General features: G+C 34.7%; 3 protein-coding genes across 10 annotated transcripts; all 3 read right to left on the bottom strand.

The window, feature by feature from the left end:
• Positions 1-891: 891 nt before the first annotated feature.
• Positions 892-3,992, bottom strand: LOC122310874 (UDP-glucose 6-dehydrogenase 1-like). Of its 3 annotated transcripts, none has more exons than XM_043125099.1 (2): positions 3,846-3,992; positions 892-2,731 (listed from the first exon to the last, which is right to left on the bottom strand). In XM_043125099.1, exon 2 carries the CDS (start codon positions 2,709-2,711, stop codon positions 1,269-1,271), a length of 1,443 nt encoding a protein of 480 aa, XP_042981033.1. In that variant the 5' UTR covers positions 2,712-2,731; positions 3,846-3,992; the 3' UTR covers positions 892-1,268. The 3 variants fall into 3 exon arrangements, with proteins under 3 accessions (XP_042981033.1, XP_042981032.1, XP_042981034.1); XM_043125098.1 differs by lacking the exon at positions 3,846-3,992 and adding an exon at positions 3,432-3,824; XM_043125100.1 differs by lacking the exon at positions 3,846-3,992 and adding an exon at positions 3,072-3,424.
• A 1,207-nt stretch (positions 3,993-5,199) lies between these two features.
• On the bottom strand, positions 5,200-13,085 carry LOC122308980 (beta-glucosidase 40-like). 4 transcript variants are annotated; one of them, XM_043122278.1, is made up of 13 exons: positions 12,734-13,085; positions 10,700-10,766; positions 9,673-9,731; positions 9,091-9,166; positions 8,511-8,582; positions 8,241-8,328; positions 7,617-7,872; positions 7,185-7,300; positions 6,728-6,951; positions 6,559-6,590; positions 5,943-6,045; positions 5,602-5,710; positions 5,200-5,511 (listed from the first exon to the last, which is right to left on the bottom strand). In XM_043122278.1, the coding sequence occupies exons 1-13, from the start codon at positions 12,866-12,868 to the stop codon at positions 5,337-5,339; spliced, it is 1,512 nt and encodes a 503-aa protein (XP_042978212.1). In that variant the 5' UTR covers positions 12,869-13,085; the 3' UTR covers positions 5,200-5,336. The 4 variants fall into 4 exon arrangements, with proteins under 4 accessions (XP_042978212.1, XP_042978215.1, XP_042978213.1 ...); XM_043122281.1 differs by lacking the exon at positions 12,734-13,085 and having other exon boundaries at positions 9,636-9,731; positions 10,700-10,728; XM_043122279.1 differs by lacking the exons at positions 10,700-10,766; positions 12,734-13,085 and adding an exon at positions 9,907-9,992.
• A 6,739-nt stretch (positions 13,086-19,824) lies between these two features.
• LOC122311000 (protein FAR1-RELATED SEQUENCE 5-like) lies at positions 19,825-23,798 on the bottom strand. 3 transcript variants are annotated; one of them, XR_006242714.1, is made up of 2 exons: positions 23,452-23,798; positions 19,825-20,135 (listed from the first exon to the last, which is right to left on the bottom strand). XR_006242714.1 is itself a non-coding variant. In XM_043125330.1 (2 exons), the coding sequence occupies exons 1-2, from the start codon at positions 23,482-23,484 to the stop codon at positions 21,700-21,702; spliced, it is 798 nt and encodes a 265-aa protein (XP_042981264.1). In that variant the 5' UTR covers positions 23,485-23,739; the 3' UTR covers positions 20,366-21,699. The 3 variants fall into 3 exon arrangements, 1 of the variants encoding a protein (XP_042981264.1); XR_006242715.1 differs by having other exon boundaries at positions 19,825-20,132; positions 23,452-23,793; XM_043125330.1 differs by lacking the exon at positions 19,825-20,135 and adding an exon at positions 20,366-22,464 and having other exon boundaries at positions 23,452-23,739.
• Positions 23,799-23,813: the final 15 nt, after the last annotated feature.

Genomic DNA, 23,813 nt, shown 5'->3' with positions numbered 1-23,813 from the left:
CAATTATCATCATACATTAACTACCAAGTGACAATCATTTTACTATTATATATGTAATATTTTAATTCAAACACATTAAAATTTAGAACGAAAAGGTAGAGTTGTTAACTAATGTCTCGTTTGGTTACACAAATAAAATAAGGTGAGATAAAATATTATTTAAAATATTATTAGAATATAACTTTTTTTTTTGTATTCGAAAAAACTGAATTATTTTTAATGTTTTATTTAAAAATTTGGAAAAGCCATCCCAGACCTGTTGCAAAACATCAATATTGGGGCTTTCAATCACTCGGATCATATATATACTGGATCTAGATTGGAGTAGTACTGTCGTAATGCAAATTCTCGTTCGCATGATTTAGTGAAATGGGTTGTTACCTCACCAGCAGGAGTCACTTTGATTTTCTCTCCCTTTCTTTTCACACCTTGGTTCCATGCTCATCACTGTAAAGGGTCCACCTTTACCTCTATAGCTTGTGCATTTATAGGAGTCTTTGCATGTATGATAGATGGGGACTAGGCTGGCAGGAATATTTCTAATCCCTCTCAATAATCATTAGGGAGAGGTAAGATCCAATATGGGATTTAATTCTGCAACATAAGTAATGTGTTGAAAATTTTGGCGTGTACTTCTTTCTTTAGGTAGAGTTTGTGCTGCTTTGTACTGCATAATTGCTTGGTGCTGTTTCTTGAATGTTAGTGCGTTGTACTGGTTTTGCTGAGTTTGTAAGGGCTGGCCTTTCACCCTTCTTCAGTTCTTTATTTGGAGGACTCTTCATTTTTTTCAGTATGCATTAATCATAATCTAAAAAATTAGCCAAGAAATCACGGCTCTGAACATTGGCTTTCATTAAATTATTGAAAGAACGAGAAAGTAGATGAAATCCATTGACAAAATCCCAAAGTATAATCCACAAGGCTTTTAAAATTGATACTCAAAAATAGATTTACAGTAAGCAGGTATGAAAGATAGAATGGTGCTATAAATCTCCCGGTGTTTCTCTGATTTATTACACTGCTGTATAATATAGAAAGAGCATACTCTGATTTTCTACTAGCTAAAGGCAGATTTGTAGACACCACAGTGTCTTAATACCCACTGATGAGAAACGAAGCAAGAAGAAGGCATAAACAGGAAACAAGAAGAAACACAGGGAATTCCGAAAAACCAAGGAAAAATTAAACATATCATAGAACATCCTCTCTCAAATATCAAATTTTCCCCTCTATGCCGCCAAAAGCCTATACGATTTTGTTCTCAGTATTTATGCGACTGCTGGCAAATCTTTGAGCCATGAATCTAGTGGCTTTCCAATAGAGTAAACGATAAACCCAACTTCCCTCAACTTCTCCACATCTGCAATGTTCCTGCCATCGAACACAAATGCAGGCTTCTGCATATTGTTATAGATCCTCTGGTAATCAAGCTTCTTAAACTCATCCCACTCAGTCAGAATGCAAATACCATGAGCATCCTTTGTTGCCTCATAAGCATCCCAAACGACACTAACTTGAGTGACAGACATAGGGCTTGCTGGCTGAAGATGAACTGGATGGTCCCAATCGAACTTCTTCATAGAAAGATCCCTCTGGATCTGATCCTCAGACACTTGTGGATCATATATGCTCAACCGGGCTTTGTCCCCCAACAACCCTTTGCAGACATCAATGGCTGGGGTCTCCCTGGTATCACCAGTGTCCTTCTTGAAAGCAAACCCAAGAATTGCAATCTTCTTTCCTGAGACTGTGTTGAACATGGAGGAAACAACCCTGTTCACAAACCGGGTCTTCTGGTAGTCATTCACCTTAATGACCTGTTTCCAGTAAGTTGCAACCTCAGAAAGCCCATTGCATTCACAGATATAAACCAAGTTCAAGATGTCCTTCTGGAAGCAAGATCCACCAAAACCAACACTGGCATTCAAGAACTTGGGCCCAATTCTTGAATCCTTGCCAACAGCATGCGAAACCTGGGTTACATCTGCACCAGTAGCCTCACAAAGTGCTGACATGGCATTCACAGAAGAGATCCTCTGTGCCAAGAAGGCATTGGCAGCAAGCTTAGAAAGCTCAGCAGACCAAAGATTAGTACATATTATACGTTCTACAGGGACCCAATGGGCATAAACATCTTTCAAAGCCTGTATCGCCTTTGCTCCTTCTGGGGTCTCCCTACCTCCAATGAGAACCCTATCGGGATTGAAAAGGTCTTGAATTGCAGTTCCCTCAGCAAGAAATTCTGGGTTGGAGAGAATTTGGAAGTTGATCTTCTTGCTATTGTGGGTGAGGATCTTTTCTATTGCCTCGGCCGTTTTCACTGGCACTGTTGATTTCTCAACAACAATTTTGTCAGATTTTGACACATCAGCAATCATTCGAGCAGCACTCTCCCAATAGGTCAGATCAGCTGCTTTGCCAGCTCCGAGGCCCTGGGTTTTGGTAGGGGTGTTAACTGAAACAAATACTATATCAGCCTCTGCAACATGTTTCTCCACATCAGTAGAGAAGAAAAGGTTCTTTCCTCTGCACTGCTTCACAACATCGTCAAGTCCAGGCTCGTAAATGGGAAGCTGCTCGCTGTTCCAGGCATTTATTCTTGATACAGATATATCGACCACAGCTACTTCAATTGCAGGGCACTTGAACGCAATCACAGCCATGGTAGGCCCACCGACATACCCGGCCCCAATGCAACAAATCTTAACCATTTTTATTTGTTCTCAACAGCCTGAAAAAGGGAGAAAAATAAACAGATCAAACTAAATCAACCGATGGAATTTTACCCCAAATGCATAATACCAAAAAGAGAACCTTTAACCTCTTGAAGTTCAAAGTGACCGTCACTTGTATGCTTGATCATACAATCAGTGTGAGCTCTTAACAAACATAAACCATCTAATCAGATAATTAATGATCTAAAGATTCTAAACTATCAGTACTCATTTAAATGAGATTAATTGGCAACAAGACGGGTCTCCATGTGTAGATTTTAATTAAAATTCGAAATATAATGTATAATTGAAAGTGAAATTGAGTAATACTGAGAGAGAGGGAGCATTTTTTCTGACCCCAAATGGAGATCACCATAACAGTTACAGATCCAGAGTTTTCAAGTAGAAGCACATGAATAGGTAATAAGTAAATGAATCGCGAGCGGTTGTCTCATCTAACACGGCTCAAAGATGACATAAAGGAAGTTCAAATATCAGATTCACCCCAAAAACATGACAAACAGGAACAGATCTCCCCATAAACAAACTCATACGCCCACCATAACAGAAACCCAACATTTCCATCGCAACCAAGAAAATAGAAACACAGTATTATAAATCTCTCAAAGCAGAAATCCAAATCAAGCACAACCCACGACGGCAAAACACGGAGCCGAACTTCCCACGACTCAGTTGACTATAAAGCAAATTAATTACCTCTTCGGATCGATTGGAGAGAGAGAGAGAGAGAGAGAGAGAGAGAGAGAGAAATATCCGACGCGGAGGAAGAAGAGAATGAAAGAGCTTGTTCCGCCGAAGATTGAGGGCTCTAAAGACTTCTTCCCTTCCATATATAGCACGTTAGTACCCCACCACCCAGGCTTTCCATTACTCAGATTTCCGTGACCTAATAAACATTACCGCTTCCACCGAGCCATGGCCCATTGCATTCAACACGTTTTCAAATTCTCCCAATACCCATCATGATCCGACATCTAAATCCCAACCATTTTTTATTTCGTTGAGAATGTCCAAATTTTATATTTACAAGTTTGGTCAGAATTCATAAACAAGTCAAGTTATTAGAAAAGGAAGTCTCATTCAATATCAAACACCAAAGAGATATTTTACCAGAATGTTTTGGGGACTCCCATAAATTGTTCTGTCTCCAAGTTAACCATGAACGGGTACGGAGAAAGCTTCAAACCACGGGAAAGTTGGTGGGTCCGACTTGATTGAGTGAGATAAAAGCCAATTTATCGTAAATCGCATTTGGCCAGTTTTTTATTGACCGATCCAAGGAATGTGATTAGCAGGATTTGAAAGAACATAAATCTTTACCCACTATTTTATAAAAATAACTTAATAATTAAAATATGAAATTATTTTTATTTTAAAATAAATTTATTGTATCATATCAAATTATCTTAATTTTTAAGTTTATTTTTATAAAACTATTTTATGGTCATAATATTTTTTGAATTATACTATGTTATAGTAACTATACATAAAATTTTTGTTATAAAATAACATTATTTTTGTTATAAATAATATTATTTTAAAATATAATTATATAAAAAGTCATTAATCTCTAAATTTGTGGTCCATTTACCTTTTTCTTTATTTTCAATCTCATCTCCCGGAGTATTATTGTAATGCACTTTGCTTCCCTTGTATCTTTAATTTAAATTAAAGCATTTTTAATTAATAATAAATAAATAAAACTTGAATTGAAAATTAGTGAACATGTAATTAAACTACTATAAAAAGGTTGCTTATAATTGTGACCTAACCTCCACCTTCTTCTTATTTTTCTAAGATCATAAGGAGTCTTTTTCAATTAGGTTCGAAAAATTAAATGTATCGGTCATCTAATTATTATAATTACCTACATTTTTTAATGGACCTACTTTAATTATTTGATTATCCTATGATATATTTCATTAAAAAAAATATACAATAAATTGAAAAGGTTAAATTTTTAATTGGAATTTCAAAAAAAAAAAAATTTAAAAAAAAATGATATGTACAAATTTCAAATATACAAATATCACGCATGTGTTTTATTAAAAAATAGACTCCATCATAAAAAAGTGTAAAAAATTTATTTTTTTTAATGGGCCCACATTTTTTAGCCTGTGCATCTGAAATTTATACTCAGTATTATTTTTTTTATTAAATCCTCGAAATCCAATGAATTTTTGAGAAAGCAAAAAACACATCAGCATGGATTTAACCCTTTTCAAACGTATCATATGGTCAAGGGTAGTTGGGTTTCCAGTTTCCACCCCATTAAAAAGTCCACTAAAATCCATAAAGATTTTAAGTTTTGATCATTGGAGTCGTACACAGATGATTCACATTGGGATACAGTAGCAGGATATGGTATTGGACCAACATTAGAAAATTCAAAGACAAACACCAGGCCGAATTCACATGCTACTAATTAAAATTGAAAACAAAATCTCAGCGAAGGAAGACTGGATGAGCCAACGAAGAAAGTTATTTTGATTAACCCATAGGAAACACATTTTCTTTACAATAACGTGCCTAAAAAGCAGACCAAAAAAACAAAAAAGGAGGAAATGTATAGAGTTGCTGCACCTTCATTTTCTCCATCTTTTAAGTGGATGTCAAAAAGTTCTTAAACCATTGAACAGAATCCTTTGGATATCTCTTGAGATTGTCATTATAATCAACAAAATAGAGACCAAATCTGGAAGTGAATCCAGCTGCCCACTCCCAGTTATCCAATAAAGACCATGCAAAATACCCTTTAACATTGCAGCCATCTTCCCTGCATCATCAAAGTAAAACATGTTGGATTCTATCAACATATGACAGTGAACTTGTATGTAACTAAATGTAAATAGGCACTACTTCATACTTGATTGAAGCAAGCAGGTTCGTTAGATGGTCATGGTGATATTTGATCCTTTTCTCATCCTTCAGAGCATCTTTGAGTGGGATGAGTTGGTTGTTTGGATCATCCATCCCTGTTCAACCATGAAAAAGAAGATTTCGCATTGATTTTTTTTTTTTGTCATAACTGAAGCATTGATAAGGGTAAATATGCTCAAATCCGAGAACAGTTCTTTGACTTTCCCTTCCAATGCTATTTAAGAAAGTGTTACAACTTAGTTTTCATTGGGATATGGAAACTTCCTTGGTTTTATTTTCTTTTATTTTTTCATTGTGGCAGTGGAGGGAGGTTTTATAGAGAATTACCATTTTCAGTGATAAGAACCAGAGGGTTTCCATATTTTTGCTTGATGTAATTCATTAAGCTTCTGATCCCATGAGGAACTATGTACAACCATATAGAATTAGCCTGCAATTTATCATGAACAATATCTAATCAGTTAGACAAATTAAACCTTTAAGAACAATGCTTGCATGACAGATAGAGGCATTATATTTTTCTGCTCTCACAAAGTCCAGAAAATCTTCCAAAGGGAAAGGAAAATTGGAATAACTTCCAAAAAAACAAATTGATCAAAGCTAGATTGGAAAAACATCCCCTCAAGTTCTTGTCCGAACTTGAAGGCCTCAAGAGGAGAGAGAGATAGACACATCAAATGAGTTCTACTGTATTTATTGTTGCCCATCTAAATGAGCAGCTAGACAAATATTTCAGTCAGCATTAAATGAACAATAAGTAATATAGGGCTACTTCATGTGTTTATTTCTCTCCCATTTTGAGGCGCTCTAGTTCCGGCAAGAACTTGAGGAGACCTTGATCCAGCTAGATCAATGCTGTTTGGCACTCTATCATGTCATGCATGTCACTTGTCTTTACTTAAAATCTACACATTCATACACCATTCATACTTTTATTACATACCCTGTCTCCAATAGGCATCCCATTTCTCAATGCTGAAAGCAAAGACAAAAACATGACAAAGAGTAGAAGCAGAAAATTAATGAAGTAGATGATTCTTAACTATCGAAACATCTAAGTTGAGTCTATAAAATATTAAGACCAATAAAGAAAGGGGTCACTGTTAACTTACGAAGTGTAATGGCACCAGAGTCCGCAATGGAGTCTTTTAATAGGTCACCAAGAAAATCAGTCGAATTAATTTTTGCATAATTTGTAGTATAGTAATTAATGCCAACAAAATCCAAAGAACCCTTGAGAAGAGAAATGTCGGATTTAGAAAATTCAGGCAGCCGTCTTCCAACTCTATTTCTCATCGAGCTTGGATAATTCCCGAAGATCAAAGGCTCAAGAAACCTGCAAATATAACATTATAATTCCACTGAGTAACTGCATAGCTCTACTCTGCTTCTCATGGCAGAACAAATTATTAACACAACTCGTTGATGATAGCAACAGTTATCTACAGGGATTAGCAGTAAAATTAACGATACTGCCTGTCCAATAGCCAAAAAAATAAAAAAAAAATCGCTTTTCTCTCTCTTCCTTCAAATCTCTGACTTAATGTATGTTGGATGATTAAACGTTACCAGCCAAGCTGAAAATCTTGGGCTCTTTGAGTAGCTTCAATGTCTTCTGTGGAGTTTGTTGCTGGTTCATACCACTGAACATCGAAAGATATCCCGACAGATCCATTCTGTTTTGACTGCACAATAATTTTGGAGCATTAGGACCATTAGGACTTGGCTAGTTTTGTTAAATGAAGCCAATAATGAATTCTGCCAAGAAATGCATATGAGCATGACATGAATGAAAGTCTTGAAGTACTCCAAATAACCAGTACAGGTTTTGCATCGACTTAATCTTCCATCAGCTCTTCCTAGTTCCTACTTCTGATTTAGTTGAAGAGGATCGCGTTTTGATTTGTTTCTTCTTCCATTTTACCTTGACATCTATTCCACTTCACCCAAAACCAGTGTCATTCTTATCATGGTGATGTGATATGGTCACCATCATCGTACCTTGTATTTTCTTCTGTATATTTGTGCCGCATTTGCATGAGAAAGGAGAACATTGTGGGCAACAATGTAAGGCTCAGTTGCAGAGTTTCCTGCGCTACACAAAATGTGAAGCACAATGGAGCACCGTCCCGGTGCCTGGAGACCCACGTCATACCCTTGGATAGTAAATGTATGGGGCTCATTGAATGTGATCCAATGTTTCACCCTGTCACCAAATTTCTGAAAGCATGTCTCGGCATATGTTGCGAAGTCTTTTCTGTAGCGGAGATAAAAGAAGTTATTTGAATTGCAGAGTATTAGGAAAATACATTTTTCACCCTCCAACTAAACGAGACTCGACTCTTTACATTCCAAACTATCAACACTAGCACACTGCATTCTCAAATTAAAAAAAAAAAAAAAATTGCAAGATTGTGTCATTTCACCTACTTTCATCATCTTTATAAACCTAATTGGACAGATGCCACTTGGTAGGTAGAGAGTGCAATACATCACGTTTAGTAATTTGGGTGAAAAGGTCAAATGCTTACCAGTTGGAGTGTAGAAAGTGTATTTTCCCCCAAAAGTAGTTTTTAATCACATTTATGAAGAGGGTGAGGAAAATACAAATATAGGATCATTTACATGATTTGGGGGCTCAGCCATCCATTGTATTTGTCTTCTAGGGCTTGAGGAAGGTCCCAATGATAGAGGGTCACATATGGTTCAATACCTGCACATATTGTCTTGCATCACATTAGCATAGAAGAATATGAGCCCAATGATAATGTATTGATTTAATGCCTTTGATCGGGCATCAAACTAATCACCAATTTGATAGTTACTTAAGCCATCAGAATGGTCTTTGACAAAGGATCATCAATCATGACCCTTAGAAAGGATATGTATGCTTACCTTTGGCTAGTAAAGCGTTGATGAGGTTATTATAATGATCAACTCCGGCCTGGTTGATTTCACCACTTCCATCTGATAGAAAGGAACTCAAAGTGAGATGGAACTTTCATCTTTATTTAATTCTCCTCTTACTAGGTTGCACAGAAAGTGTATTAAAAACCAAACAAAATCTTTGAACATTTGTATTAAAAAAGCAAACTCACAGTTGCGTTTAACTCTTCCAACATTGGGTCATGTTATACATTTTAATCAGTGCTTTGCTATAATTAATTAATCCGCATGTGGTTAAGGACCAAGCTTAACTTCTGATATGAGTGAAGTAGGAGGCAGCACATTCTAGTAAATCAGAGGACCAGGCAAAAACTATCTCATTTTTTCATGAAAATTTATTCAAAAACACGGTTTCATTGAGTGACGTCTGACATATGTAGCCTGCATTTCCACTAAGCAAATCCATCTTTGAGCCGTCCATAGTGCAAAGATTATTTTGGTTTAAGCACTACAACTAATGATTGAAAGCTTAATTTGCTTGCTGCATTAGTGCTAGATGAGTACAGATATGATTCTAAAGAAGACTTACAAGGGAAAATTCGAGACCAAGCAATTGAAAACCTATAGGCATCCATTCCCATGTCCTTCATCAGTTGTATATCTTCCTGTTTGCAAAAACAAAAACAAAAACAAAAACAAAACAAAAAATGGCACTTTTTACGATGAAGAATCATAGAAAAGAATTCTTTCAGAACTCAGAAGCTTTTTGATAGCTGGCCATAAAAAGCCACTTGTCCAAAAATTCACTTGCAATATGCCTCGAAAGTATCCTGAAATGTTGCAAGATGAATCAACCATATATTTGTTGCAAGTCTGATTTCTGACCACTTGCACATTCAAGGTTGTCCTACTAATTTGTGCTGATCAACAAGAGTGAGTGAGTGAGTGAGAAATTCTGTGGGACAATTTATGCATTCAGATCAGGATTTTCTGGTGGGAAAACCAGAAGGAATTATACTTGAAAGACACATACTGGTCTTAGAATTCTCTAGCTACTAATCCCGCAACAAATGCATGAGCGAGATCATGACTGTCTATCATGGGACGAATCTAAACAAGCTGGCATTAGCTCACCAAGTTAAAGAACCGAAAATGGTTTCGGGAGATTTACATTGAAGCGGTGGTACTGATCCACAGCAACATCAGCATTACTGAAATCAGATATTTTACCTGTAAGAATGCAAGGTAAAACACCAATTAGATCCCTCTAAAAAAAACTGGATATTCTCACAGAGGTTACAGGCACGAAGACCAGTTTTATTATTTGAAATTTATGGACTTGTGTTGCATTCCAAACGGTATAAAAGGAAGCCAAAAACTCTACACTTCCCAGAAGAAAGCGAACCTCTTTATTCATTGGTCGACTATGATTGCCACAAGACTATTTAACCTTTTATGCATATTTGAAGGGCCTTGTGATATCCGAAAGAAGAATCACGTAAGAGTAATGCTATATATAATCGTAAAGTGTATAAGAACCGTGTAATTATTTTGAAAAATAATAGAATATACTATTAAAAAATTATTTCTTTTTTTTATATATATAAATTCCGTATTTATTCACTTTTTTTTTTCATATAATTAGATAACACTTACATTCACAACTGCAAATTAAGAGACGTGCAAAATAGCCAAGTCAAAGTACCCGACTTTTTAGAATTCAAAGTTTGGACTGAAGCAGAAAGATCCTACAATAATGGCATACTTTATGGGCAGGTGATATTTTGCATGGAAAAACATAATGGTGGACGCTTTTAAGTTTTAATATGTGGTAGCTATAACTGAGCGAACGTGTTATCATATAAACATATGTTTCTCACGCGAGAAACATTTGGTGATCTTAAAAAAAAAAATTCTTATATATTGATATGATTTGATCTGATATGTTAGATAGAATTAACTAACATAAATACTTATCAAAAAGACTTAACTAACATAAATACTCTAAGCCACATCAACGTGTGAACTTATTTTTGTAAAAATTTTTGCATAAACCTGACACTTCTCAACTCACCTAAACACACCCAAAAATAAAAATAAAATAAAAAAATGCACAGGTATGTATGTATGTATGTGGTATCAGTATCTGAGTTTATGGCGCAACGACAAATTGTTTTTCCTTATAAGAAAATATTTACCGAACTTATGTGAAAAAATGTCCCAAATGGTCGGTCCCCTCCCATCCTCTTTCACTGCTCCTTCGTACTGCAAAAAAGGCAACTCATTAACAGCATAGATTTTAACCTTGGTTCAGGCGAATAATCCTCAAAGAATTTACTCTCAAACCGTCCACTACCATAAATACATTTTTTGTTTTTGCTACAATTAAACTTTTTTTTTTTTTTAAATTACAAAAGTACAATTAACTTGTTGAGTTAATTACATATTTTTCATCTTCGACGTATCATTCACATGCAGACATGTATTTGAGGTTATTATTTAATTATTTAATTTAGTTTTTCCATAACTAATACATGCCTTCAACATCAATAATATTACGTGCGTGTTGCATTGACCACGTTGGTGTTATAGATACAAGAAGTATTTCATTTCATCGTTATAATTTTTTTAAATTTTTATATAAAATATAATAAATAATTCAATTTTTTCAAATATCAAAATAATAATAATATTAGAAAATAATATTCTAACACTATTTTATTCAACTTTTAAATTTCAACTCAACTCACTATTCAAATTGTTGGGAGAATTTTTGCTTAAACAGATGTTTGGTCCCCCATATCCTAGAAGGCCCGAAAAGCCTAGTCTAGGCCTGCAGAGTCCATTAGCAACCCAACCAAGACCTACAACCCATGTAAGTCGGGCATATCTATCCAATTCAGGATGGGACGTAACGCAGGAAGCACAAGAAATCAAAACTGGCAAAAGGAAAGAAAACACGCTAGAGGGAAAAGAGGAGGCTCCAGAGCAACACCAAGAAATCACGCCTCATTAACTGAACTCACTAGAAAATCATGCCGTATTAATTGAAATATGGCGGAGGAAACCTCGAGAGAACACCCCTCTGCCCAGGCCATATGGTCGACTGACACTCAGGGCTAGGTATAAAAGGATCCTTGACCATTAGGTAAAGGATCAAACTGTCATCTAAGCTCTTTCTTTTATTCACTAAACTTACATTTCCCTATATTTCTAAAAGTTCACCGCTGACTTGGATATTGGAATCTCTTGGAACCACCTCAGGATCATCATTTCTAACTCTTTTTCTATAGTTGCAAGCTCATATACTGAAGACCTGGACCACTGAGAGTCCAGCATTCAGGCGTACGAAACATGCTGTCAACACAAATCGTAATTTAACATTTAAAATTTAAAATTTAACTTACTCTCTTGAATACGAATATTTTCTCTTTGACAAATAACTAGGAAGTAAATATTTTATCTATTTCTTTTTAAAAAGGAAATATTTTAACTATTGCAATTTTCAAATCAGGAATATGGAAAAAAAATGGATATATTATTTTTTGTAATATATCCTCGAGTTGTCAGTAAGGGGTGGAAGGCTAAAGTCGGTGACTACCTCTGGCCCACGAGAGACAGAGACAGTCAAGAGACAGAGCGAGACAGAGATGGAGAGAGAGAGAGAGAGAAGCGAGAGAAGCGTTAACGGTAGTCCCTATTCTCTCGAAGTGGAACCCGATGCTGTAGCCTATATCCTCCAATTACAGCTGAATAACCGGCTAATGGATGAAAATGCCCCTAGTGAGAAAAGGAAAAAAGAAAAGAAAATATATTCCCAGGCCTTTTCATCTCCCTAGTTCCTGTTAGATTTTGAAGATGGAAAACTTCCTAGTGTTTTTGTCGTGTATCTTGTCACGATTACAGAGTGCCTGCAGTATGCAGTACTAGTCATATATGAGCCCGCACAATCAGAAGAAAAACACCGAAGTAGTGTCCCATGATGTAAAACGGAGTAAAATACTCATGAGGAATCCAGTTCCTCGCAGAGAAAATCAAGGTGAATGAATCGTCTTGTACTTTTCTCGCGAAGAACAAGGTTATATATCAGAGGGGAAGAAAAGCTAAAGACTAAATGGGTATTACCGAAAAAATATCCTTTGGCATAGAAAAAATCTAAATGGGTATTACGGACAAAATATCCTTTGGCATAGAAAAAGTCTTGGATGATAATTAATGGGCACAGGACCGACCTGGAAAGCAGCAGAGGCAGTGCCAAAAACAAAACCCTTTGGAAAGCTTCCTCTGGTAATCGCCGACGAACAACATATCCGGATCCCACAAACCAGCACGTGAAGTATCACCAAAGCAATGCCTCTTCTCAGCATCGTTGCCACCAAATGTAATATTATCGGAAAAGGGATATTATATATTCTGTATGTAGTACTGGCCTGGGAAGTATATGACTGATTTGGATTTACAGGAATGAAAGAAAGAAAGAAAGAGATGAAATATTTAAACTCGTACAAAGACCAAGACTTGTTTAGATGTATTAATGGGAAATAGAAAAAAATAAGGGGAGTGCTACCGCCACCGCTGGAGCTCCCGCTAGGCCAATTTTTTTTTTTTAATTTTTGTGTTTTTTTTTAATATTATTTTTTTAATATTTTTAAATATTTACAAAAATATAAAAAAAATTACAATAATATTAAAAAAATTTTACTTAATCATTAAAAAAAAATGGATGTAGCATTTTCCAAAAAATAATAGGAAAAAAAAAGAAGAAAAAAGAAATGGATAGAGAGGCAGGTTGAAGAGATCAGAGCACAATGTAAACTGGGTCGTTGGTGGCATAAGATAGTAGTGGTGCATAACGTGCCGGGGGCATGGGAATGGAAACAAAGATGGTGGGGTTTTTGGGAGGTTGCTCTTAGTCCTCGGTTCACACGCTCAATGAATTTCTTACTACACTACGCATCCTTAGGATTTTGCTTCTTTTTTTAATTTTTTATCTCTCGTTTGCATTGCTTTCATCCACGACCACCATTTTTTGTTCTTTTATGTTGCTAATTAATTTTTACCAACTTGTTGATAATGAGTTATTGACATACTGCTAAAGGGACGCTACGTTCTTATCATTTTTCTATTATTTTTTCTGTTTCTTAGTGACACTACTTACTTGCTTGGCCGATCACAATGGCTAATGCTCGTATAGTAGTCATCAATTTTTTAATTCAAACACTTTCAATAATTTAGAGAGAGATAAATATAGCATCGGGCACTATTAGATGCCAAGACATTAAATGTTGAAGTCCCAAAATTATCAAACGCAGTACTTATTGCAATAAGATCTATTAGAACTGTAACTCTTGTTAGTTATTAGTTATAAATTAGTTAGAAGTGGTTAGTTTGTTAACAGAGGATTTAAGCTTGTATATAAATTCTAAAATTCCTCTACTCTTTCCCTTCAACTCTATTTTTGACATGGTACTAGAATTTTCTTGAAATAAACTTATTGTATTGTTTCTCTCTAATATTATTAAAAAAAATGTTTAGATCATAAAATTGAAGAAAATCTCATCTATGTCATGCATATATGTGCATATGTTCATGTATCCCTCGTGAGCAAGAGATTAAAAAGCTCTCCAGAGACCTCAATCTAGGCATCCGAAGAAGATCTTACAAGTGAGTAACTATTAACTGATGTCTAGTTTTTACGAATAAAGCACTGCAATGAAGATAATAAATTTGTTGGTGGAGACATCTTTTTTCTCGAAAATTAGTTGAGAATCATATACTTATCTAGAGGCAATGAAAATTCTTCGATACCTCGTCATCAAAAAAATATGTTAAGGTACATATTACCACCACCTTTATAGAAAATATGAACCTAAACAGGAGCCCATTTGTAGGTGGATTCTGATGGAGAAGACTTTCCATTTCGGACCGCATATGACATATGTACGGTTAAAGATTTGTACGGTTACTCCTCCGAAGTGAAAGCATACCCAACATGCATTGTTTTCAGTTACAAGTTCCGATCTAGACGATAATATGAGTTGTCACCTCATCATGTGTTTGATTTACCAGCCAATTACGAGGTAAAAAATTACATTTTTTTATTCTCCTAGTTTAAAAATGGCCTTATGTAAAACAAATAGCCGATTAGGGTAGTAAATGAATAGAGCAGCACGTGAACAACTTGAATTCAGTTCATGCATACTCAATTTGAATTTAGTTTTTTTAATAAATAAAATATTCATAAACATTAATATATATTTGAATTGTAAATGAGTATAATTCATATAAATTCAATTTAGACTCGTAAATAAAATTCATATAAACTCAACTTCACTCATTGAACTCATTTTGAAATTCGTAATATATATTATATTTATTACATGTTAGTTATATTTTATACACTTAATCATATATTATTAATTTATTTATCATTTACATTATTTAATATATTTATTAAATTATCAAAGTGTGTATAGGATAAGTTGTATAATAATATATCATACAATTAGAACTTTTGATTTATTATATTATCTATATATATTCAATAGTTTAGTTTATTACATTTATCTTATGTATTATTATTATTTAATTACAACTATAAGTTAATTTATTATATAAAAAAGTTATACCATAATAATCTTTTAATCAAAACTATTTGATTGAATTGTTAAATGGTTAGAATATTTTTGTAAAATTTAAAATTTTTTATTAATCAAAAGATAATATTTAGAAGTTTAAAAAAATAAAAAGAAAAATCAAGTTCGAGTTTGAGTTCGAGCTACTCGAGTGATTTATTTAGTTTTAGTCGAATTCGAACAATATTAATGATTAACAAGCCGAGCTCGAACAAGAATTGAATTCGAATTCGAGTTGATTGAATTTGAACGAGTAAACATGCTAATAGAGCTTTGAGTATCATTGCTCGAATTCGACTTGACTCGATTCGTTTGCAACCCTATGACCTATTCCACTTTATTTAATCAAAGGATTTTTGCAATCATTTAATATTTTTAATATTGATGACTTCTGATATACATGCTTCCATTACTTAACCAAATAGGATATTCAAATCGTGGCTTTTTGTTTTTATTTTTGCTAGCAAAATAATTTGAGTCATCATTTTGTTCACGAGCTGAAGTAAGAATATACTATTCATATTATTAATGCGACACAATTTGATTTATAATATTTAATATAAAATGTGTCTTACACATAGGTTTATGAATAAAAATTTTCTAAATATAATCTTCTTTCAACGAGAGTTTGACCACACGTGAAAGAGTGTTTAATGTTAATATATAAAACTAAATAATCAGGTCAACACTTAGACTACACGGATTAATCTGAAAAATAATCTAATTAATAATCAGGTCATGCTTAATTAATTAGGGTCCAAATAAATGATATCTTAAGCATATTACTGTATGTGGTCTTCGTTTCATTGAAATAGTGTTTATATGAGCAATACTGCCAAAGACGGGCACAAGTCTATGCATGTACGTTACATTTTGCCACGTTAGCAATTATATTAAAAAATTAAATAAAAACAAAAAACAAAAAAAAAAAGGAAAAGGAAAACGCAACGGGAAAAATCTTCATTCAAGCTTGAAAGGAGAAAACGCAGTGGGATCTTGTGCATCCTCTCTCAGATCTCTTCCTCTCTCTCAAATCTCTTATATATCTTCTCTATTCTCTTCCTCGACGTTGTAGAGTTCTCTGCATTGTCTGATCAATGTGGTTCAAGAGGCAGAAAGGGGTGGAGAGGTGTGCATCAGTGGACCAAATGCGACAAAGGGCTACAAAAATAACTCAAAAGTTAAATAGGTTCATAGATGTCTTCAGGTAGAAGTATTTTATTTGCGAGTATCGAGTCAATTTAAGATTATAGATGGAAATAGAGAGCAGCAACGAGAAAGCTGATATAGATCCTTCGTAATTTCCCCCCAATCCCGACTCCACAACTGTAGCGAGAAAGCTAATTAATATAGATCCCAAGATTCATTTTGCCCTGCATGTTAATTAAGGTAATTTCATCAACTACTCCTCTTTTTTTCTGGATAACACAGTTGGCATTAATGTTGATTTTGGCAACATGATACAGCGCTGCAGCTGCTCGATCCCTCGTGCCAAACTCTATCCTAATTTCTTTCTTTTTTTAAAGAAAATCAAAGCTTTAATTCATTCAAGCACTAATCACGTAATAAAAATACTCACATCTTACAATATAATTACAAAATATATTATAAAAATATGTTGTATTGATATCATTACTGGTATGTATATGAGTTTAACTATACTCCGAGCATACTTAAGCGGGCGGGCGTAGATAGGAGATGGGCGAGGCGAAGGCAACATTTGTGTCTAATTTCAAACTAATTTTGTGTTACTGTTCAGGCAAATTGTGTGTTTACTATTCATAAACGGTGCATGAACAAAATACAAAATCTGTTTTGTCCTAGGCCATTCCGTGCATGTGTGTTCATACCATACTAATTTTCCTTATACTCCTTCAAGAACTAGCTACCATTGAGTTTCGTCCTGCTCCTATCATGAAGACAAATCATTCTTTCATTCTATATGCGTTGCTCACCCAATTATGCCCTCCCCTATGCTTTTTAGGCCACAGGCCGGTTATGGATAAGATGGGTTTAAAATTTTAAATTAAGGCTCGGTTTGGTAGCCAATGAGATATAAACTATCTTATTTGGGTTATACGATAATCTAGTATGAATATCCAAAGGATATGAGTTGTTTGTATTTAATTTATGGGTTTGACATAAATAGTAAAAAGTGAAATAAATAGTATACAAATGATAGAAAATTTTAAATGAAAAGTATAAAACTGACATAAATAGTAAGTAAATAGTGCAAAATAGTAAGTGAACAGTTATTATCCAAACAGTACAACCCACCTCTTTATCAAATCTCAAAAATTAAAAATTATCTCATTTCATCTCACTATCCAAATATACAATTTTTTACAAACTATCTCATCTCATCTTAACTAAAAAATTTTACTACTATTCAAAATATGTCATCTCATCTTATCTGAATTGCATAGCCAAACGAGGTCTAAGAGAAGTGATACAAGTACAAAGATATTATAGAAAGGTAAATCTATAAAATGAAAGTGTAAAGAGAAGTAAATTTACTTTTATATAATCCTTTTATGATTTAAGGAATAAAAAAGTATAAAGCACTTGATAAATTGTGGACCCATTGGGGGCTTTAAGAGCTGAGTCTAGGCTGTTATAGAGCACACATTGACAGCTTAGTTCAAGTACTAAAATAATTAAGGTCTTGTTTGATTATACAAACAAGATGAAATGAAATAAAAATTAAAATTAGAATAAAATATTATTATAATATAATTTTTTAATATTATTTTTAAATTTAAAAATTGAATGGATTATTATATTTTATATAAAAATTTAAAAAAATTATAATAATTATATGTGATAAGTTGAGATTACCTATGGTCTACTTAACCAAACTACGTCCTAAACCTCAGTAAAATGATAAAAATATATAAATAATGAGAAAACCTATAGACCGATTGGGCTCATTTTAGGGAGATAACAACCCATCAATAAATTTGTGACACATAAGCGTTCTACCATAATAATCGTGTAGATGCATTCCATCAGATTTGAAACCATTTCGCATCCATGAAATCCCTTCCCATTTTGCATCCCCTTTTGGTTTTCCTCTCGCAACCTCAACCCCCCCTTAGTTTTCCTCTCACAGCCTCGACCCCTCCTCTCGTAACCTCGACCCCCCCTCTGGTTTTCCTTTCATAGCCTCGACCCCCCTTTCGCAACGTCACACTCCCTCTCGAAACTTTGCACTGACTCTCACACGCACCTCTCATGGCACAGTCATCCATTCCTTCTATCTCCAAGCCATTCACGAAGACAATTGACTCTTTCTTCTTTGGCATGCCCTACCCTAAACTCATTTATTAAATGTGGTGCTTGTAAACTCGAGAAATTGATATGTACGAAACCTTAGGTCTCTTGAATTATGATTTGGTGTGTTTTTGACAATGAAGGAGTTAGATCTTTGTTATTGAATGTGTTTTTTGTAAAGTCATTGCACAAAGTGTAAATAGTTGTTGAGATTTTGTGTGTTTTAAGAGCTATTTTCTTGTAAAAAATTTATTGAGATTTTTGCCTTTATATAATTCTTACTTTGGTTTGGTTTTGTTGTGATGTTGTGGTCGTTTTGAATCATATTTATGCTGGTAAAGGTTGTTTGGTGAGATTTTGATTGAATTTGAACTTTGCAGCAAATTCAAGATTGATCAAATTAAATTATGCTGGTGAAAGTTGTGTTTTAAGAGCATATTGAAGGTTGATTAAATTGTTTTGAATCCTATTTATGCTGGTGAGGAGTTAGTCTTGCTGGGTAATGCATGACTCAATATTTAAGATAAGTTATCATATATAGGGCGAAGAGGACAGCATGGCCATTAACGTTAGTTCATTTTAGTTGTGGTAGGAGTATTATCCAAGTTTAAACGGTTAGTGAGCTGCTTTACATGTGGTGAAAGTAAAAAATAAGACCTTGTCCCTAGTTATTGAATCTATTGTATTGTTTAATAGCATACAATCAAAAAGGGGCTAGCTGAAAAACATGGCACCCATGAGTTTTCAATATGGATGGCTTTTTTTTTTTTGCACCATCTTCTGTCAGCATTGTTAAAATGGATGGTTTTTCAATATGACGATAGGAAATGAGAAGTTCAGGTTCTTATTCTGATTCAAGTTCTTAGACCTCAAGAGGGGAAAACAAAACTAATTTGAAGAGACCATTTTGCTATTGTGGCTACCAAGTGAAGTTACGAATTTCTAGAAAACCTAATAATTTTGATAGAAGATTTTATAATTGTCCAAACTATAAAATAAATAAAAAATGTAGATTTTTTGAGTGGATTGATCTTCAAAGTGAAAAAAATAACTATTGTAAGATAACGTTAGAGTTAGCTGAAGGAAGGAACGACAAGGTACTTCATGAGTGACTACGCATCAAAGAATCCAAATTTAAAACAATGGGGAAGAAGCAAAAGGGAGTTTTGAAAGTGTTAATCTTGTTATGATTATTTTTTATAATAATTTGTGCTGTGATTTTTATGTATCCAAAAAAATACAATGTATCTCGAATAGTGTTACACCTCATGTAACCCATTGTAATTTTTTTATGATAGTTTGTGGTGTAATTTTTTAATATATTGAAGATGTGTTTTGAATGTTTTATTTAAGCAGATTTATTAACACGGATTTTGAATTATTGCACATCACCATAATTTATTTGTCATCAAATATTCAATTCTAAATGCATTTTCACCACAATGTGACTACCAATGAAATACAAGATGGTTCCAATAGAAATACAATATTTTTGAAAAAAAAAATTGGCCATATGGTTCAAAGACTAAAACAGTTCAATTTGCATAACCTGATAACAATATGCTTCCAAACATTGAGAGAAATAACAACTACTCTCATAAAAGTGAGCTGTCTACAATTAAATAATATGGTTACAATTAACAATATGGTTCCAATAACTTTCTTCATATGCCTCGAATACCTTCCTCAGCTTCTCCGTACAATGGTTAAGTTTTGGCATATCCTGCTGCATCAAAGAGTAATTTAGCTAAAGAGAAGGGGGAATATTACAAAATTATTACAATAGACTATCAATGTATACAACAAGCTTCAAGCAATAAATATTACATAATTTCTTTCCCACCAATTTAATTTAGCTAAAGAGAAGAGGGAATAAATCACATACAAGATATAAGAAAATTTGCACTATGAATCCAAATGTTCCGATATATTGTCAGTTGTTGGCCCAAAATCCATGTATAAATAACAACAAGCTTTATTAGCTTCTTTAATTAAAAACCGATAAAATACAAATAACTAAAAACCGTTTGTTAACATTCTACATGCTCTTCCATTGCAAGCAACTCTTTGTGAACTTTCTCCAATGCAAGTGTGAAGTGATTGTGTTTTTCTGCTGACTGTGATGCAAGTTCGACAATGTCATAAAGTTGTATCATTGACTTGTTTTTTCTCATTGTAGGCTCATCTTGTCCTTGCCTCAACTTGGTCATCAGAACATGGTATGTTGGGAATGAGTCGACTTTTAGTATTAATAGTTCATCTGTCTAGAACATAATATTGTGGCAATTTATTTAACTTCGCTTTCTTGCCAAAAACACATAAGATATGCCTATAAAGAATCCCCATAAACTCCCACATATGACATGTACATGTAGCATGTCCTTCATCACCCTCCAATGTCACATGGTAAAGAGGTGTTTCTTTTCTATAAGCTGTCACTCCATATGTCTTGGCATCACCAATCACATACAATTTTCTTGCTTGGTACCGTAGATTATTGAACAGCTCATTTTGAAAGATCATGAAAGACTTTCTTGTATAGACCATTGCCGCCTCCTCTTCAATTTTAAAAGGTGTCTTCATTATCGCCCGAGTAAATTTTGTCTGCACACCATTCTCTTTCTCTTTAAAGTAATGTGCCTCTATAGCCTTTTCATACTGATGCACAAAATCACTAACCATAGTGCTTGAACAAACATAATCTTTGAAAAATTTGTTCATACTTTCACTCTGAATTGTTGACATACCAGCACAAAATGTTGAACGCAAGTAGGCCGGTACCCACTTATCCGTCGGTTGTAAAGATTTTGCAGCTAAATATTTTCTCCTAACTCATACTTCACTACAATCAAAGCCCATTCTTGCTCGAACTCATCAGTAGTAATTGTCTCATGGATGCATTGATAAAAATCTTTTTGAAAGTCTGGAAATTTGTTATATACATGGGCTAAGTGTTCGGGAATCTTTTCTAAAATGTGCCACAAGCACAACCTATGAGTTGTATTTGGGAGTACCTCTACAATTGCCTTAGCCATCGCCTTGTCATCATCTGTAATTATTGTTGAAGGGACACACTCAAGCATTGCTTCTTGCCATGTTCTCAATAACCATGTATATGATTCTGCCGTTTTATTAACTAACAAAGCACAACCAAACATTATGGTCTGATGATGATGATTAACTCCAGAAAATGACACAAATGGCATTTTATAAATATTGATCAGGTAAGTGGCATCAAATGTAACAACATCTCCAAAATATTGGTATGCAGCTCTTGATCGCGCATCAGCTCAAAAACAACTTCTCATACACCCATCCTTATCAACTTGCATGGAGAACACAAACCCAGGTTCTTTGAGTTGTCGATCAAGAAAGTAGGAATATAACTTTTGTGCCCCCTCTTCAAATACTTTTCTACTTTTGCTTCTCAAGTAATTTTCTACATCTTTGCCAATACAACCGACATTAAAGTTACCACCTGAATCTTTACTCAACACTGACATTATATTCCTTGTCGGTACACCGAACTCATTCAAAGTCATAAGAAGTTTTTTTTGCACTTTAGTAACTCCCTTATGTCCACGAAGGAAACTAGTACTTCTTGGTGTAAGTAGAATATGATTATGTCCAACTACAAACTTGTTGACTATCCATTTTTCACCATCTTTCTTTATTCCCATTATTGCTTTACATCCAATCTTTATCTCATCAAGTTTTGAGATTATTCGATCTGTATCTTTCCGTCTTACCCGCCGAAATCCTTCCCTTGTACAAACATAGTCTACTGCACAAAGAGTTTTATCATCTTTCGACAATCGAGTATGATTTGTTCGGATTGCGAATCCTTTTCGCCTTGCATATGCCTTGTAAAATACTTGGGCATCTTTGACATCCTCAAATACCATACCAACGAATGGCTCCAATGGACCACTACTCGAAGAGGGAATCACATTCACTCCATCTTTGACATTGACCCCATCTTCGACATTCACATCACATTGAATGTTTACACTTTCCGCTTCAAGTCCATCACTATCAAGATTACAAATTGGTTCCTTCCATACAAAACCACAATTATAAATTCATTAGTTATAGAAAATCACCAAAATACATACGCAAGATGCTTACTAAAACAGGGAATCCTGTATAGAGCACAACAAACAGGGCACTAAATCATAGAGACAATTAAATGGCTTTGAATTCCTTATTTAAATTATCCACTCGACCCCACATAATTAACTGTCATATTCTATTGCTCTATGTAAGGCACAAAAGCACTCCCACAATTTATTGAACCCTATAACTACCCAACAAAATATGACTCTTTCAAACATTTTGTCAAACACCAGTAGTTATGCATGCGTGTGCTCTGAAAGGTGCAGTTTAGTATTCATACGCAAGACTAAAATTAATATGTTAACTCAGAATCTTTAAACGTCTGCAGTATAGTGGTTCAAACATAGAAACTTATGCTAAGGAGACAAAGGATGCTTCCTTGTGTTGGAAGGTAAAGAACCAGCAAAGATTTTGGTAACTTTCTAATACACTTGTAGAAATATGCCAGAAAAGGTTAAAGATGTGCGAGTTAAAGAGATGCCAGTCTGCTTCGCTGGCACAGTTTCTTGGTTTTTATGCCAGGGACCTTGGATTAATGAGAGATAGGTGGATTCTTGGGGATGGGGAGGAAAAGATATGGCTTTAGTTAAGAAATGAGTGCAAATTATTTATATTCTCAGTAGCTGGCATCTAGAAAGATATTGCTGCAAGTCTGTAGGCAGTCCTATTTTATTCCAACAAATTTTACATTGAGTTAGTTTCAACAAATTAGATACAATCTAAAGTGGGACATTGGTTTCGGGGCATGTTCTGGAAACCCTGTCTGCTTGATGAATCATCAAAGAGTTAAACTGTTTGATGAAGATTCCTTTTAGTGGTGTGCCATAAATCATGCAATCTTTGATCATGGACATAAAACCTCTCTTTCAAACATTTTGTCAAACACCAGTAGTGTCTTGGCATATAACGTAAAAGAGGAGAAACACCTGAGTAACACCATGGTCACTGGAGTCAGCCATGAACAACTGTTAGTTGGTGACGAACTATGGTGGGCGACGGACCAGTGGCGGTGGCACTGCGCTTGCGTAGTGGGCGACGAACTCGTGGGGCGAAATCGGCCTGGGCGAAATCGGCCAAGGAGGACAACGGTTACTCGGCAGACTGGTGGTGGTGGACTGGTGGCGGTGGATGCTGGCGGTGGAGGTCTGTTCGGCGTTCGTTCTGGAAGCACACGTTCTGGAAGCCTGGAAGCGCACGTTCGTTCTGGAAGAAATACCTCAGCTGAAGTCTTTTGCATTGCTATCCCATGCGCACGAGTCTAGCGTGAGTTTAATGTGATTTCTGAGGT

This window comes from Carya illinoinensis, chromosome 5 (assembly GCF_018687715.1).
Source record: "Carya illinoinensis cultivar Pawnee chromosome 5, C.illinoinensisPawnee_v1, whole genome shotgun sequence".
Classification (NCBI taxonomy): Eukaryota; Viridiplantae; Streptophyta; class Magnoliopsida; order Fagales; family Juglandaceae; genus Carya; species Carya illinoinensis.
This window is presented reverse-complemented; position numbering and strand designations above follow the sequence as displayed.